Below are 15699 nucleotides of genomic sequence, written 5' to 3' on the forward strand. Positions count from 1 at the left end.
CTCTCCAAATGTAATAATGCAAGTAAATGTGGTGTCATCACCAGAAAACTAAAGTGACAAACTAAAAAAGCAGACACTGCTCATCTGGTGGTCACACGGTACCACTACACTGCCCAGTCCGTGGCAGAGTAACAGGATTCCAGGCACTGGGTTGGTCCACTGGTTTGGAAAAAAAACCCGTGCAGGGGTTTCTAAAGAACACTTCCCCTTGGCGTCTTCACTGCTTTACTTAAGTACGGAAAACAAGTGGAAAAGTGGGTTGTAAGTAAATCTGTTGCCATGGCTTCAGGTGGATTTACTAAAACAGTGTGGCTTGTTACCCACTGAGAATTACAAGCTCAGCCAGAAGCCAACACAGAGAATGAATGAAATGAACACTCACATCAGGTATTCATGTAGTGCCTTCATACAAATGGCTTTAACACCGAAGATCTCATGGACACACCAGCCATTAGTGACAGGACTAATACTGAGGAGTGTATCATTGAAATGTGCAATCCTAAAAATATAATATGTAAATATGTGATTTTGTTCTAATAGTCATTTAGACTCCAAATCTTTGGAACAGCGTTGAGTTTAAATAGTTTTTTTTCCCCACATAGATTCACATACTTGATTAAAAAGGTTTGAGTCTGCATGAATGTAAGGACCACACACAGCCACACACAGCCACACACAGCAACATTTTGGGCACAGAAGTCAACTCACCTGGCTGTCAAGAACATGGAACATATCAGCTCCATTGCCTGCCAGGCGGTTGGGGATGCGGATGTCCACCAGAGCCCCAGGAAGGCGACTGGGTCCATTGTTTATCACCTAGGAAGTCAGAGAGGGAGCAGGGAGGGGGGAAGAGATACCAAGCATGTTAAGCTCAGCTCCCACCCAATTCAAACATGGAGCAAAATGCTAAGGGCCAACCCCCCAGGCACAAAGCATAAAACCCTGCCATTTGTCAGCCAAATCGTATTAACAGTTAGGCCACAAAACTCACTTGCTAACATACTGTGCAAAGAGGCAAATACATCCAGCGAACCAGCACTGTGTAACTACTGTATGGCACCTAGCTAACGAAGCGAACCGGAGGTTTGTGCGATTACACTTAGTCGAGGTATCTGTAATGACAGCAGCGAGCTAAGCAGAGTGGGCAGGGAGTTTCTGGAACACCTACTTATATAAGTGTACTGTAATTATTTAGCTGTTTGCCTTTAGAACACAAACTACAGACGGGAGTCTCTGATTGATTCAAATGCACTTTTCCCTGCTTGATAAGGACATCTGGTATGTGATTTTGTAAATGAAAACCCAGCTTGTTGAATTGCCCATTGCCTGAGGAGGCTCTGGGCACAGTGCTACGATTCTTCCCTTTTCAATAATTATCTGAACATACACACTTAATACATCAGTAACCACGAAAGCAAGCACAGCCAGCAAAAGTGGAAACGTCAATGAAGGTGGGAAAGGCGGCGTGGATCTTATCTGCTCAAGATCACATGGTCTGTTTCACACAGGAATCGCATTGTGCCAGACGTATCGCTCCATCACACATTTGGCTCAAGAAAAAATACTTCAGTAATATGGCAGCTGGAAACTATTTTCCCTTATTGAAAAAAAAACTAGAAACAAAAACATAGAATACTAGCAGTGTGAGGAACAGAAATAGGGAAATATTTCAGCTGGGCAAATTTGTGAATTCTGTGAATCCTGAATAAAAACGAGTTGGGATATGATGTCACCAAAAAAAGAAGCAAGTAGAAGAACTGAGGTCAGAGACAGGAGGGGCAGCAGTTACTGAAGGAAATGCAACACACCTGAAAGGTGAGGTTGAAAGGCTGAAAGTCACATTCCATGTCATCCAGCTGTACGAAGTTAGTGCCATCGACTGAGTTCCCATATACGAATGAAGCTGGTGTCACCATCCTGCAAGCGGAAAAACACAGTTTATATATTAGTCGTGAGGGATCTGAGCTCAGACTATAGAGGTGGTATTCAGGACCAGGCCATAAACCTGACTGGCCAACATCAGCAGGCCTCCAGGACATTTCAGTGCTAATGTCATCTAGTACATACGATAATGAGCCCATTCAGCAGCGTAACGTCCCAATTCATCCAGCTAGGATTACATCACTCATGCTGGGACAGCAGGCTACTTTGAGAAAATGAGGAAATCTCATTCCCAATATTGGCATTTTTGTTTATATTTTGTGTATTTGGTTTCTCTGTTCTCTGCCTGGATAAAAAAAAAAATCTGTAGACCTCTGCGACAATTCTGATAGATTAACTCAATTCAACGTTTTAAAATGTAACCTTTACTTTGAAATCTCTTACAAGCCTGATGATTTGGAAGAACCAGCTTCAGAAAAAGCTGTGTGGTAGAATGAAGACGACATGAAACTCACTCAGCACGATTCCCGACTGCCGATGACCTTTTACAGGAGAGAGACACCTGACTGAACTGCCTGAGCAGTACCTGCACTACATAATCACAGAATTTACTGGCCCCTGTCACTCTGCAGAATTAGCATATTCTGCTGATCCAGTAAGAGCTATTGTCTGAGATGCTTCCAGAGACCACCACTCTTCATGATGGCCCTCCTCCATTATGTCCTTGACCTTGACCACTGGGAACATGTCACCAGTCCACAATCTATTCCCAAGGGAAACAGAAAATGCCTGCAGGTACTTTCCCTTCGAAGCCCAAGGTTCAATTTCCATATAGTTCAAACCTTACTGCACACATTTCATATGAAACCGTGACTGCGGTCCCCTGATTGTGATTTGTGTTCTTTTGCAAATGTCCCCTCAGGGTTGCTAGTATGGATAATGAGAAAAGGCTGCTTTTTTCCTGGGTTCTTATCTGTTCCACAGACTTTTACATGTAGGCCTTCCAGGCACCATCTGGAGGCTCTGATCAGAAAAGCCATTGAAGAGTCCTGACATGGACTCCTTGAGTTTTAAAGGGGCAGCCTGAGACCTGAAAACTTCACACTGCACATTGTACATAAAGAGTCATTCATCCATCCATCTTACAACTACTTATCCAGTACGGGGTCATGGGGGGAGGGGTGGGGCACACACAGCATGGGAACACCCTAAGTGAAATGGGGGGAGGACACAGCATGGGAACACCCTAAGTGAAATGGGGGGAGGACACAGCATGGGAACACCCTAAGTGAAATGACATCCTAAATGCTGCAAGACTGTGGGGGGGCAAACTATGCCACAGGGAAGCCTGTACAGCATGGGGGGGAGGGACATTCAAACTCTATACACAGACAGCAGAGGCAGGATTCAAACCCGAATCCTAGGGGTGCCAGGCAACACTGCTACCCAGTGAACCACAGCGCCTGCCCCCAAGCACTGCACTAGCCCTGCTATGAACAGTTCCTTTGAATGTGCTGTTGTGAAGGCAGGTTCTCCTGAGCATAAAGGTATGACAGAGCTACCAAACAGTGTGTGCCACAGCTGCAATTTTTGGTTCAACATTCAAGATTCTTTATTTGCCGTTTGTATATCAGGACACAGGAATTGTCATTCATGCCATCCGGTCAGTAACATGGAGTTAGACAGCAAAAACAAGCAAACAAAACAACACAGAACATCATGTTGCCATAATGTAAGACTTAGGTTTCTGCTGCAAATGTCCTATCCACTGTTTCAGAGGGATGTTTCTGCCCCCAAAATCATGAAGAAATATATGCCCAGTTTCTTTGTTTACAATACCCCTTTTCTCCCAACCCCAGATAGCTAATTAATTCCAGGAGAGGCATCCATTTAAATACACAAGAGTCATGCCAACTCAGCTTGGGCCCAAGGCCTCCTCCCTCGATGTTCCTGCTTCTACTCTCCCTGCAGGCTGCAGGCACACAGTGTAGCACATTGAGAGGAGAGCACTGCACAACTCTTCATTCGACTAAAGGTAGGTGCCCGGATCCCTCTGTAGGAAAACCCACCCCACAGGAAATCACTCGAGGAGAGTCTAACTAGGGGGAGATCCAGGCCTGAAAAGCAGGAGCGCCAAATGGTGAATGAGTCCGGAACACTGATGATGTCGTGATGCTTTTCAGGAGAATGCTGCCTCTGTTCCCTCATTAGCATAATGCACAGTGGCTCAATGACTAAGCAAATCAAGTTTGACCATTTGTGACCATTTGGCCGGTAAGAATTCATCAGTGTCATAAATTATTCTCCAGACACCAAAGTTCCACAGGGATGAGCGTAATGAGATTTAATCAGTGCTCAGAGAAGCTTCTGCTCTCCGTGGAACAGAGCTTGTTGGCAGTAAACATTCAATCAGAGAATTGAGGCCAGGGTCATTCTCCTCTAGTACGTGCAGAGTATCATAAACTGGATGTCTCCATATAAATGATAAATGCTGTACAATTGAGGGAAAAAAGCAGCTATTACATTTTCAATGATGGTCAAACACAAACTGCATGGTTTGTATTAAACCTCGAATTCCACAAACAGAAAAAGAGAAAACACACTTTCTCCATGTCTTATTTGAGTCCCTGTGTGTTGGTCTGTATATAAACGTATGTATATCAAACTATATATGTTATGTGCTAATGTATGTGCACAGAACATCCTGTAATCCACACAGCAGCTTTGCATCTTAGAGAATAGTGCAAATTGAGTGGGAATATTGTGTATTTGGTCTTCACAGAACCTTGGTGAACACAGAGCTTGAGATTCCGCCTTGGGCTTCATAAAGAGTGCAGGCGGAGTGCAGATTAATGTTTTACAGAAGCTGTCCTGTGATTTTTATGTGCCGAGAAGGAAGAAAAGTCAAAATGCTGAAAACTGGCAGGTAAGAAGAAGACAGAAGAGAAGGCTTGTTAGCTGTTGGCTCTGGACCCGTCCTGGTTGGTGCAAAGCCCTGAGTCCCATCAGCCCCATTCTTAAGGCTGGTAAAGATGCCGTTTACTGCAGCTCACATCAGCTGATCTCACAGGTTTGGCATCAGAGGTCAGACATCCACGGTGATGCAAACTTCTGTGGTTAACTTACCATATAAGGTGCTTTCATTTAATTATAAGCACTGTTTAGCTTCTAAGTGCTTTCATGTGTACAGATTTATATTTCTGCCACATTGTTTACATATGTTTCTCATTTATCTGGAACGATTATGCTTAAGTAGCCATGTCAAGCTTACAAAAGATCTGCCCTTTTCATGTACTATACTTTGCTTACAAGTTAAAGCTTTTCGTCGTTCCTCAGTATGACCAGTTTCAGAAGGCGCCAGGTTTGCCGAGATGCTGTTACCATGACGTTATCTTCCAAATGAGTTTTGGGGACAGGGAACCATAAAGACTAAGGATCCTTTGGGTGCAGCGGATATGATGAGCTGCTCATCTCATTCAACAGCAGATCTACTCACCCGGTGATGGTTGTGTCCACTTCATGGACTAGATCAATAGACAGCTCCAACGTGTTGTCTGCAAGCTTGCTGTCATCTTCTGGGTTTGCACTGTGAAAGAGGGAATTATTGGGATCACCCAGAGAGATCTGACATGGAAAACCACAGACACTCTATGTGTCAACCTCATTCACAAGTCATACAGTATAATATCAATGCTGACAAATAAGGCTAGAAGTGTACTGAACATCGCCGTGCTCAGGCTGGATGCTTACTAAACATCTCTCCCCTCTCCCTATGCTCAGAATGGAAACTTAGTCAACATTTCTTCCTCAGGCCTGACCTCACAGAAATTCCACTGAACAATGATAACATTTTCATTCAGATCAAATGCTTCACCTAAAAGTAATTTTTTCCGGGTATAAATCAACAGTTATTTTACTCCCTATGGGTTGCTTCATATCACCAGTGTTCAGACTGATAAATACCAATAAAACTCACCTCTTTGCAGTAACTTGAAACTCTAAGGTGTCATTCTCTCCAGAAAGATGGCTGGTGTCAAAGATCACAGCCAAATGGTACTGAAGGCAGAGCAGAGAGGTGGGAAGAAAAACACAAGAACCACAGTGGAAAAACATCAGCATGATGGGCGGGACCAGGGTTCACCACCCCGGGACACGGAAAACTGGTGCAAACATGATAGTATCTGGGTAACACTTTCTATGAATGTCATGTCTATAAGAATCTATGAATACATTCATAACACATTATAATGCATTCATAAAGCATTAGAAATACAGCTATAAATATAAAAAGGCATAATGCATTATAGCCATGTTTATTATGCATTATGAATACTTTATAAAGTTTTCATCTATGATGCACTATAGATACCTTCATAATGCAGTACAACACATTTTTAATTCTTATACCGACCATTATTATGCGTTATGAAAGAATCCAGTGTACTACAGATGAGAGCTTCATTGGAGGTTATGAAATATTATAATCAACACTACAATGACTGTCAATAGAAGATGCTGTAATGCTTTATTAATTCTTATTACTGGCCATTATAATGCACTATGAAGGAATCTATAATGCATTTTGCATGGGAGCTTCATGTAAGACGTTACTGGTATCTGTAGGGGGCAACGGTCACCAGGCAGGTTGTGTGTGTTTGCACACATGTGCAGCATTCTGAGACCCACCTTGGTCTGTGCTCTCATGAAGGGAAATCCCACACTGCACTTCAGGAAGTCTAGTTCCAGCAGCTCACAGGAAATGCCCTTGTCTTCCTACAGGAGGCGAAAGAGATAATGCATGAGAGAAATTTATTAGAGGGCACAGCATTGAACAATGGCTTCTGAGAGCGGGTGGGAACAGACAAATGCACACACACACACACAACCGTGTAATCATATCTTTTTGGCGACCGCTCATTCATTTCTATGGGAAAAATGCTAATGTAAACTATGACACCTTTAACCCCTACCCAGCCCTAACCATAACCATAAGTAATCAAGCGAAATACAAGAGTTTTTGCATTTTTAGTTTTTTCATTGCAGTCATAGATTTTTATTAAATGGAGTTTTCCATTAAAACCAGGAAACTGGTCCCCATAAGGGACATAAACGGGTATTCATCACGTTGTGGGGACATTGTGTCCCCATACGGTAAGGTATACCCGCTCACACTCATACATACACACACACACACACACACACACGCACGTTTGTATTCATATCTTTGTGGGGACTGTCCCTTCATACATATCCCCCTGCCCCACACAGACACACACACACACAACACAGGCAGATACACGTACGCATTCATACTCTCACACACACACAGTGCACAGTAACATATACATTCATACACTCGGTCTCTCACACATGGCAGGACACCTTGCTGTTAGTATTAAGAGAAAGCAAAGCTGTCAGAAAATCCAAACATGGCTCCCCTTAGCAGCTGGGCTATGTAAACAGCTGGGACCTGACCCCTGGCTCCTGCTCCGTCTGTTACCGCCGATCCCCCTGGCTCCTGCTCCTCTCAGCATGATATTCATCACTCAATGTCGTCTCACAGTCTCCACAGTTCATACAATCTACAGGGCCGCAAGCTGGTCCGTTCAATGCAATCCAGTAAAATTCACACAGCAGCAGGAGTGGAGTGTGAAGGCAGTGCTATGCAATATTCTGATGGAGTGTAAAGCACCTGGCATCGGTGTTCTGTGAATAAGGTTGACTGAGAATTGATTTGCTAAAAGCCCTAAGAACCGACTTTCCTCTCTTCATTCATGGGGGATCTCTCTGCATCTGTCAGCCTATGAAAAGAGGCGACAGCCAACTCCCAGCAGAGTGACACTCTCAGGAGAAGGATTACCAATATCCCATACAGTAAACCGTGTTTGAGAGTTTAGAAGTCTTAGCAGATAAAGGCTCCTACATTAACTTCAGGGTCTCTGCTTGTGTGCAAACACAAAAATGCTACTCCAGCTAAGCAAGTAAAATACACTTACTCTGACCTCTTCGGCCCAGAGTCTGCTGCAATAAATTGTGTTATAAAGCCCATCTCACTGCTACTTTGGATCAGCAGAATAACAGATTTGCGACCTGGAACTGAGAAAAGCCACATTCATGTGATATGCAGGCTCCCACAGAAATGCAGATAACACTGATCACAGTGACATTACATTACTGACATTTTTGAAACTAGAGAAGTTGTTCCATTTGCAAAGATTTCTACCGGTCAGTTTTCATTAGCCAGAGTTGCCAGCCAGCCCAGCCTGATAGATCTGCAACTGCTCTGTGAGCTGAAACTCTGTGGGAGTTTCCCTTTACCAGGCCAATGACGATGTTGTTTAGAAGAGCTAGGGCACAGTGAAACTGTAGCACTGTGGATTTAGAGAGCTGAGATCCCTCTTCAGTAGTAGATTCTATCTTCCAGAAACACTGACATCTGGCCTGGATGGAGCCCTTGATAATGCTTATCCCTTACGGCATGAAGGAATTCTCTCCTTCCCTGTAGCAGCACACCGCAGACGCCAGCGGCCCCCATAGTGTTTACCTGGCTGACAGCTCTGAGAGAGAGCAGATCCATGCTACACAATGCTTTAATCCCTGGGCTGCCTGCTCTACACGTGGCCCCCTCTGCCCCGGATGCATCACTGATGCACACCCAGACAGTGTCTATGAAATGGCTACATTTGTTAGCATTGTGCTTAGCTGTGACAGACTCTGGCCCCCTGCTGTGACTCTTGGCCGTGACTGGCTCTGCTTTCAGGGGTGTCTTTCCTCTTGTCATCTGGGCAAAGGGCCCACCTACTGCGTTCAGCTTCATGCTACTGACTCAGCAACACAATCACATGCAGGCCGGTTTGTTCCACAGTAACAGGCCTCCATGTCACTGCGCGGAATCCCCTTCTTACTGTGTCCATTCTCTGCGGTAACTTCATTTTTTTGGCTGACATAAATGCTAAAGCACTGACAGAATGGCTGCATGACTGATGGCACAGTGGGAATGGCTAAAAACCCAGAATGGGACTGCTTTAGGGAGAAACTGCGGGCAGATTCTGTAGCCCGTGCCAATCAATGACTGAGTATCACTGTTAACTACAAATTAAATATATAAAAATATAAAGCTAATTACAGGAAATTAGGGTTTACCAAGCTTCTAATCAAAGTTAATTATCATTACCGCTGATTACAGTCAATACCTAGTGTGTGGCAGTTTCATTACATAATTAATACCTGGAGTGGGTCTGGATTAACGTCCCCTTGGCAAGAGATAGCAGAGAAGTGAGGATTAATGGTCTGTTTAACACAGTTGCTGTGAGATATGCAGATCATACCTCCCGTTCACTGTGGACTGTTTGCAGTATTACTTCATGCTCCTTGATAAGGGAAGCAGCTTACTGCACCTTCTGACACGTCTCCTGTTTCTTGTTCACTGTAGCAGTAGAATTTATAAACGTTTCTATTAGTCCTGAAACTCAGTCCACAGAGCCAAGCCGAGGTTCCATTCACAGGTTGGAACTTGGAGACTGTACTGCCATACTGCGACATTCATGGTGTACAAATCACCCGATACATATGTAGAGGTGTTTTAACTGCAAGGAGCTGAAGCTGCTTGCTTGTCATTTCATTGCAACAGGCTCTCTCTGTGATCATGTCTCTCTGTGACCATGTCTCTCTGTGACCATGTCTCTCTGTGACCATGTCTTTCTGTGACCATGTCTCTCTGTGACCATTTCTCTCTGTGACCATGTCTCTCTCTGACCATGTCTCTCTCTGACCATGTCTCTCTGTGACCATGTCTCTCTGTGACCATTTCTCTCTGTGACCATGTCTCTCTGTGACCATTTCTCTCTGTGACCATGTCTCTCTGTGACCATGTCTCTCTGTGAATATGTCTCTCTGTGACCATGTCTCCTGTTCCCCAGCTGCTGGCATCCAACCTGTTTTGTGTAAAGTCACAAAGCACTATCACTGATCCGTCTGTCCGTCTTTCTGTCTGTCAGGCCTGATCGCCTGATCTCCCCATACTGCTTACCCTAAACTAAAAGTCTTGTCCCAGTGTGATTATTAGATAGAGTCGCAGTGATCATCCAACAATAGTCTTACATTTATTCGATTCATTACAAAAAAGGAATAATTACTATGTCAACTGAACCACATGCATCAATATTTATCTTCAAAAAATTATCAGATGTATCAAAATTTAAATCTAATTATCAGTAATAACAGACTAAATTCCCCAACCTTTTAAATGAGCTTAATACTACAGTCGAACCTCGTTACTACGTACCCTGGATACAATGTTTTCACCTTTTCAACGTACAGGTTTCTAATTCCCGTTTTTAGCCTATGTATTATTCCAATAGCAGCCATTGTTTACAGCGTACACCCTTACAGCGTAAACTTCGATACAACATCCAAATTTCTAGAGAAAATACGAAAACTAACCATCGTTACAACGTACAGCACTCTCCCCACCCACCACAACTTGTGTCACTACATCTACCTGTATCTACCTGATATTCGCCCGACAATGCACATTTGTCTATTGCGTTGCTTGGCGTTAAATGAGTTGCCTTGACCGATCGTTACTGGACTGCGTAATAATGGCTTGTTAAGTGTTGTGTGCGTATTCTTTGTTTATTAAACCTTGTGAAATACCGGTCATGCCGGTAATTCTGAATTCAGAATAATAATGGAAGTAAAGGATTTTATGATTTAATTTGACCAATATTTCATTAATATTTTCAGGCCAAATGCCAATTTGGATGCGAATGTTTATTTTAAAAATCCATTTTGACCAGCCGTTGTGTATTTTCGTTGCCGTTTATCGCCGGCCGGCACTAAGTAATTGTGAGTAATTTAAGGAAAATTTCAAGGATCCAAATGAGCTTTGTCGAATTATTTAACAAGCAATAATGTGTTTGTTTGTTTTGTAGTCAATTTAAGGGTCTGTTCTATTAAAGTTTTATCATTTACATGGATATTTCGTGAGTTCTTTCATCCATCTTGCACTCAGTGGTTACAACGTACTATGTTTATAACATAAATGTTTTTGATATCCCGTCTTGTACGTAGTAACGAGGTTCCACTGTACGATGCTAATGTATTAAATGCAGAATAGCTTATGTAGCTGAAATATATTGGGGTTCCTTCTCAGGGTGTACTGGAGGCCTCACTTGGACTGCCTGTCTTCTGGCTTACATTTCTCTATGATCTCTGAACCCCCCCATCCACCCCTAAACACACACACACACACACACACACACACACATACACACTTGTTCTCCACCTGGTCTCTATGGAATACGTGCCATTTCCCATCCAGGCACTTTATGTTAACCAAATTGAAGACTAAGGCCCTGTGTAATATCCCCATTGAACTGTTTCCCCAATGCAAATAAATCACAAATAACAGACTCAAGTTTAACCTTGCAGAATCATATCAGGTTATGCAGTGGGAGGGTGAACACCACCTGCTCCAGCAGGCTTTCAAGGAGCACGTCTGTTTAAAGCAACATTACCATCAAGTTCTGAACTGATTTTCTGGACATGTGTTGCAGATATGAAATATCCACTTTTTTTGGCACAATTCCTCAGCTCCCCCACCCCCCTCAATAACCCAGTACAGGACAAGCAGATAGAGGACGGACATGAGGTCGAGTATAAAATAAAAATGTGCACAGCTGGCCACAGTAACTGTGAGAAAAATTTTATTTCTTCTAAAAAGCTCAGCAAGTTTGTTTCTGAAGGTTATGGCGTTTTTTTGACCATGATAGCTGTTTATCGCTCATATGTGCACACTTAGCACTACTGTCTCCCTTCACACACAACATCTGGTGTACGTTATTCATTTTAGTATGTGATTCGGCGAAACAGTTCACCACTCTAATATTTCCTGGGTTATAAACGGGCTACAAAAACTCTATTACATGACGTGATGTAAACCGGAACCTTTGCCTACCCCTTACCCATCAATACTGCACCTGCTACAGAAGTTTAAGAAGCTTGGGGTTTTGTTATCTGTCCATTTAAATCCATACTGTACAAACAAAAAAGAAATTAAACAAAACCCCCTAGAAGTTTCATATCTCCTTCTCTCCATTGACCACCCTCTCAGGCCCCAAATTGAAGAAGTACAGTTAACTGACTCCAGGTAATCGCCACTCACAACCTGCTTTGAGAAGGTTTAGATCAAGACTAAAGGCAGCAATCTCACTTAAATGATTTCAAAGTAATGACACGGCACTACCATCTATGTCCTTCTACTGTAAACATGCCATCAATATATTTACACTAACTCTGCCCTCCTTCACTCCTACCTTCTGCCACATCTTGATGAAATAGAGTTCCCTAGAAAAATTGAAGAAGATGTTGGTGTCATAGGCATCATCACCAGCATTGGAGACGGACAGGTTAAGGGAGATGTTCTTGACTCCTCCGAGGGCCAGGTAGGGCCATCTGTGGACTCTGTGAGGAAAGACAGACTGGTAGATTCAGTAAAAGATGTTCAGAACAGGGAGCTGCAATATTTAGTAGAGCTAAGTTAACACACATTCAGAAACCAAATACAATACACAGAGTAGCTGAGAATATGTATACATATACAAGCCAGTCACCCAGCAGCTGCCTGCCCCAATTAAAACTGTGATAGAGTGGACAAAGGGAGCTTTGACAGACAGCATATGTTAATCATGTGAGACAGACATCAAGGACACCGAGGCACTCCTTCTGAAGAAAAAGGAGAAGGCATTCAGGTCTAGGCATTTAAGGCAGCCACATACTTCAAGCAAAATTGACCGAATTGACATCGTTTCAGCAATATTATGTTATATAGGCTGTAATAACTGTAGTGATCACTGTTTTGATGATAAAAGCAAAAGATTACTAGTATGCTTTGCATTGCACCATGTGTATCTGTAAATAGTGTAAATTAATGGGAGTTTTCATGTATTTATGGTGTAAATAGTAAATGACCAAACTGTGTAATGTTTGTGTAATACCGCATGTGTAACTTGTACATTGTAATCGTACATTGTTTGCTACCCTGTCTGTGCCACTGCTAGTATTAAACCAATAGTTAATAAAGAGAGCAGCTTCTATTTTAAAAGACCTGTCAGCCGCTTTATTAAAATGAGTTACATACTCACCAAAAACGTTACTCTGAGTTCTGCACGCAGGTCTGCTACATCACAGACATTCATTGCCCTTAAGGGCTATAAAGTGACAAAGAATGAACAAAGTGGCCCCTGTCATTTTAAATATGCGACAGATTGGTCTCATAGATGTGTTCGATTCTGCTTTGTCCGGACATTGTTTGAAGTATACGGCCAGCTTTGGAGGAGATAAAGGGATTAAGATTAAGGGATTAAGATAATCTTAGCAATACAAAAGGATAAAATGAAACAGAACCCCAGGAAGAAGAAAGTGTGGAGTGGAATTAGGAAAATGGTGGGCTACAAGTAGACCAGCAATTAAACACACAAAGCCAATGTGGCCTTCAGCAGATATGACACCAGTCCAGCCTTAGCTTAGCACCCCCAGCTTTAGGAGGCTAGAAGGACACACTTCAGCCCCCTCATTACCCCTCCTGCTTTCCCCGCTTTTAGCAGACGACATCCCCCGAGATCTCATGCTACAAGTCTGGATATCCATGGACCACATAAATACAGAAATAAGGAAGGTCTGCGTGATCAAGGCAGCGGACCTGGATAGGATTACATCAAGGATGCATGTGCTAGCCAGCTGTATAGAGGTTTTTAATACATTTTCACACCTTCACTGAACTTGCAGAAGGTGCCACAGCTGTGGAAGACATCCTCCACAGTACTGGGGCGTAAGAAGTCATGGCCGAGAGTCCCTCTGGACTGTGTATTCAAATCACGGTCCTCAAGGTCCAAGCCCTGCTGATATTCCAGCTTACTTTTACCCGTGAACTGGATGTGAAGCCTCTGTGGCCAATCAAAATCGGTAATTATTAAAATAACTACCTGGGAGAACTGAAAAGAAGGCCTGGATGTGGAATCAAGGTGCAGATTTGAAGAGCCCTGTGATAGACTGATATCTAGAAAGCCTACTCCAACAGAGTAGACCATAACGCCAGGATCCTTTCCAGCACTTCAGAGATGCACTATAGTGCTCTGGTTTTACAGTGCTGTATATTTCGTACCTAATGTAAGTCCTCTGCTATGCTCCAAGTTTCTTCGATGTACTAATATATTTAAATATAATTTAAAAATCTGGTATTAATCAGACTAACACAATAATTTGATTTTCTTAGTGCGCATGTAAACATACTGAGTGCATGCATAATGAATCTAGGTAAACCCTGAATACAACCCTGAGTTCTATTCACCTATTTATTTATGAAGGCTATAATTGCTTGGGTAGAAATACATTATTGTGACCTGAATAACATAATGCAGAACAGAAAATAAAATCAGTTCAGAACAATATGCCTTGTCAATGCAAAACATTGCAATATTTGCAATTCTTAAAACAATTTTTATAACAAGAAAATCAGCTCTTGACAACTGACACTATTCATGGGTCCTGTAGTTCGTCACCCTCACCTCCACAATGCCAAGCTTAGGTCAATAAATCACTTTAAAAACTTCTCTTCTCTTGTGGAAAAGAATTCCACAAATTCCCTTCAATTTGTGTGGGGACCACAACCTGGTACAGAGACTATTAGCACAGGACTGTTAGCCCATCTCAGAACATCCCCATAATGCTTTTCACACGAAGGACATAGACCAGAAAAAATGCATCTGAAATATCTGAAATAGATAGTTAAACACCAAAGTGACATGTTTTTTGAGACATCAGCCTTGGCACTCCTGAAGATTCAGGAAAGGCAGCAGCAAATCAGGCATCCAGTTCAGAGGACTGCTGTAATTTAGTGCGAAGCAGATAGGACACATCTGACTAAAGCCACGTATCACTCTCTAGTGAGGAACTGACCACATGTATATTATTCCTGAGTACTGACCACTTGTGTATTAATCCTGAGAGGAGTATCGGCCAAATGTGTACTATTCATGAGTAGGTTACTGATCACACGTGTTTTATTCCTGAATTGGGTACCGACCGTGCAATATATACAGTGTAATCCGCTTATAGTGATCACACCTGTCTGTGTGAAATTGCATCACTATAAGCGAATGATCATTATAACCAATTTTTTCCTTTTTTTATTTCTCAGGCAGATTACCATCCAATTGACATTCGTATATTCATAACAGGAATATAAGTATTAAAATGGACAGTGTTGCTATTTACAGAATTTATACTGACTCTCAAAATACAGTACAGCTGTTTCAAATGCTTTTCAAAATACAGAACTGTACAAGTTAATTTACTGAACTATGGGGAATAGCTGTTCCAGGTCTCCATTTCTCCTTTTCCCTTGTTAGACCACATACACCCTTCCTTCCACTGAACATCTAAACATCTACTGCTTCGCTCTATGTAAAAAAAAGTAAACCAAAAAGAAATGATGGCTTACCCAAGAACCAGCAGTTCACCTTGTAGTCTGAGATCTGCAGCACAATCCTCAGATAGGCAGTTTTTCTCAAACCAAGTCTGGAAAGAGGGAGAAAAGTCTTATTACTGACTTATTACAGGTATGGTCCATGCAGGGTACATGTACGGTATTAATGTGGATAGGAATGATATATGCATGGTGTAGGGATGGGAGAGGTATGGACAGGGAGAATAAGGTAATGGCACAGGGATGAGAGAGGTATAGACCGGTAGAGTAAAGATATGGCACAGGGATGAGAGAGGTATAGACCGGTAGAGTAAGGATATGGCACAGGGATG

At 42.6% G+C, this 15699-nt stretch overlaps 1 protein-coding gene across 1 annotated transcript in view; it reads right to left on the minus strand.

The window, feature by feature from the left end:
- Positions 1-15665, minus strand: part of LOC125727103 (integrin alpha-9-like) — a 28007-nt gene extending 12342 nt beyond the window's left edge. Inside the window, exons 1-7 of the mRNA XM_049003795.1 lie at positions 15383-15665; positions 12198-12345; positions 6568-6654; positions 5858-5937; positions 5378-5467; positions 1809-1917; positions 709-816 (exon numbers count right to left, since the gene is read on the minus strand). Coding sequence (XP_048859752.1) covers positions 709-816; positions 1809-1917; positions 5378-5467; positions 5858-5937; positions 6568-6654; positions 12198-12209 — 486 coding nt within the window. The 5' untranslated portion in view covers positions 12210-12345; positions 15383-15665. The remainder of the gene's footprint in view (positions 1-708; positions 817-1808; positions 1918-5377; positions 5468-5857; positions 5938-6567; positions 6655-12197; positions 12346-15382) is intronic.
- Between the last annotated feature and the right edge of the window lie 34 nt (positions 15666-15699).

Source organism: Brienomyrus brachyistius, unplaced genomic scaffold, assembly GCF_023856365.1.
Source record: "Brienomyrus brachyistius isolate T26 unplaced genomic scaffold, BBRACH_0.4 scaffold86, whole genome shotgun sequence".
Taxonomy (NCBI): domain Eukaryota; kingdom Metazoa; phylum Chordata; class Actinopteri; order Osteoglossiformes; family Mormyridae; genus Brienomyrus; species Brienomyrus brachyistius.